The sequence below is a fragment of the Nicotiana tabacum genome, chromosome 24, assembly GCF_000715075.1.
Source record: "Nicotiana tabacum cultivar K326 chromosome 24, ASM71507v2, whole genome shotgun sequence".
Classification (NCBI taxonomy): domain Eukaryota; kingdom Viridiplantae; phylum Streptophyta; class Magnoliopsida; order Solanales; family Solanaceae; genus Nicotiana; species Nicotiana tabacum.
In genome coordinates, this window is record NC_134103.1 from 112,478,935 (window position 1) to 112,480,911 (window position 1,977).

Sequence of the window (1,977 nt, forward strand, 5' to 3'; positions counted from 1 at the left end):
ACTAGAAGTATTTTTTTATAATGATAATATTAATCATCATTTTCTTATTAATTTTTTTTTTCTGTTACGTTGTATAGTTGTACACTTATACTATATGATTGATAGTAATTTTATATTAAAGAAAATGAGCACTCACGGCCTGAATCCGCCACTGACTTTCCGTTACAAGATGTCTTTGTTCCTATCTTATGCTATAGCTATAGTATAATTTGACATCTCTCTAGACAATGCTCTTTTTCTTTGTAAACAGTTATTCCATTCATAGAAAATGAGGTAATCATATTCTACATTAAAGAGAAAGATTATACGTAGTAAAAGATTGCTTATTCCCCTTTCTTAAAAATTTGTGACGAGTACTATACTAGAACCTTTTATTTTCTCTTTAAATAATTGTTTGATCCCCCATTAAATTTACTAATATATCTTGCAAACCTTCTTATAAATATTCATATGCTTCTCTACACTTCTCAAGCTAAGCAAAAAAGGAAAACGCAAATCAGTTCTTAAAAAAAACAAAGAAAATGCGAACTGTGAGTACCTTTATTGCTGCTCCATCAACAACGGAACTAACCGAACCAACCCTAAAAACTATATTTTCACCGCCGGCGAGTTTTCAGAGATCGCCGTGGCATTCTCCGGCGCCGTATCTCTTTGCCGGCGTAGCAGCTATGCTAGGGTTAATAGCTTTTGCTCTTGTAATCTTAGCTTGCTCTTACCGGAAACGCTCCGGTGATGATCAGTCTCAAAGTGATATCGAAGCCGGCGCCGGCGAGAAATCTGCCGGCGATAACTTAAAGGTCATGCCGGTTTTTGAAGTGAAAATAGTAGTGATAATGGCGGGTGATTTGAACCCAACTTTTTTGGCGACGCCTATATATATGTCAAGCAAAGGTTCTTCGTTTGGGAATAAATGTGAGAAGAAATTGGAAAATGAGAGTGAAGAATTAGATGCTGAGAAGCTGAAAGAACAAGTAATTACAATGGAAGTTAGGGACCAAAGAGATGAAGAATTACAACATAGTAATGGAGAGAGCAGCCACTGAGCTCAAAACAGAGTCTTCTCTTCCTTTTTTTTTTTTAAATATATATTTGTTTTTTTTCTTTTCTCAAAATCCTGCTTTTTATTTGGATTTTCAATTTTGAAGTTCTGGAGATTGTAATTTTGTTGGGACAAGAAAGACTGCTATAAATTCTCATTTTCCTGTAGTTTCAATAGTGATCCTATGAAAATAATAAATAAAATCACTGCTCCTTCCATTTTAATTAATGTGATCTAATTTGACTTGATAGAAAATTTTAAAAATAAAAAAACTTTCGAGATATTTAATCTAAACATGACATAATATTTGTGTGGTTACGAGACGTTTGAAACTTGTAGTCTTATACATACCATAACATTTGGGGTCAAATGATTTCGAAATTGACAAATAAGATGGTAGTTAAACACAAGGAGAGCAACATAATTATTAAACTTTATCACTTTAGATACACTTTTTCCCTCTCAGACCCTACATGTGGATATCACTGGGTTTGTTATTTTTATTATACATAATTTTACCTTTTATATATATATATATATATATATATATATATATATATATATATATATATATATGTTTACTGTGTGCACATCTAATATGACGTTAATAATTCAATAACGAAGAGTCCTAATATGCACTATATTTGCGGGATCATGTACTTTCAAAGGAAATTAATTGGTTCCCTTTTAATATGCAATAGTTTGAGTTTGAAACTGTTTGATCAAAAAATATAATTTTTGGCTAAAATAGTTGAGTTTATATAATAATGGGTTAAACTTAGTTAAAAATAATATCTCTAGATGTGAGTTCTGAAAACGTGAATAATATTAGACATATCCGGTAGTGGTTGACTACAACATACATTAATTGTTCTAAAAAGTGTGAGCAATAATGGAGGAAAAACTAACAATAAATAACATTAAATGACATTTAAGTA

General features: G+C 31.2%; 1 protein-coding gene across 1 annotated transcript; it reads left to right on the forward strand.

The window, feature by feature from the left end:
• Window positions 1–302: 302 nt before the first annotated feature.
• Window positions 303–1,206, forward strand: LOC107780173 (protein GLUTAMINE DUMPER 2-like). The gene has a single exon (XM_016600699.2). The coding sequence runs from the start codon at window positions 522–524 to the stop codon at window positions 1,041–1,043; it is 522 nt and encodes a 173-aa protein (XP_016456185.1). The 5' UTR covers window positions 303–521; the 3' UTR covers window positions 1,044–1,206.
• The last annotated feature ends 771 nt before the right edge of the window (window positions 1,207–1,977 follow it).

Bases quoted from the DNA above. Each gene is read 5' to 3' on its own strand.
- LOC107780173 (XM_016600699.2), top strand. From the start codon at position 522: ATGCGAACTGTGAGTACCTTTATTGCTGCTCCATCAACAACGGAACTA.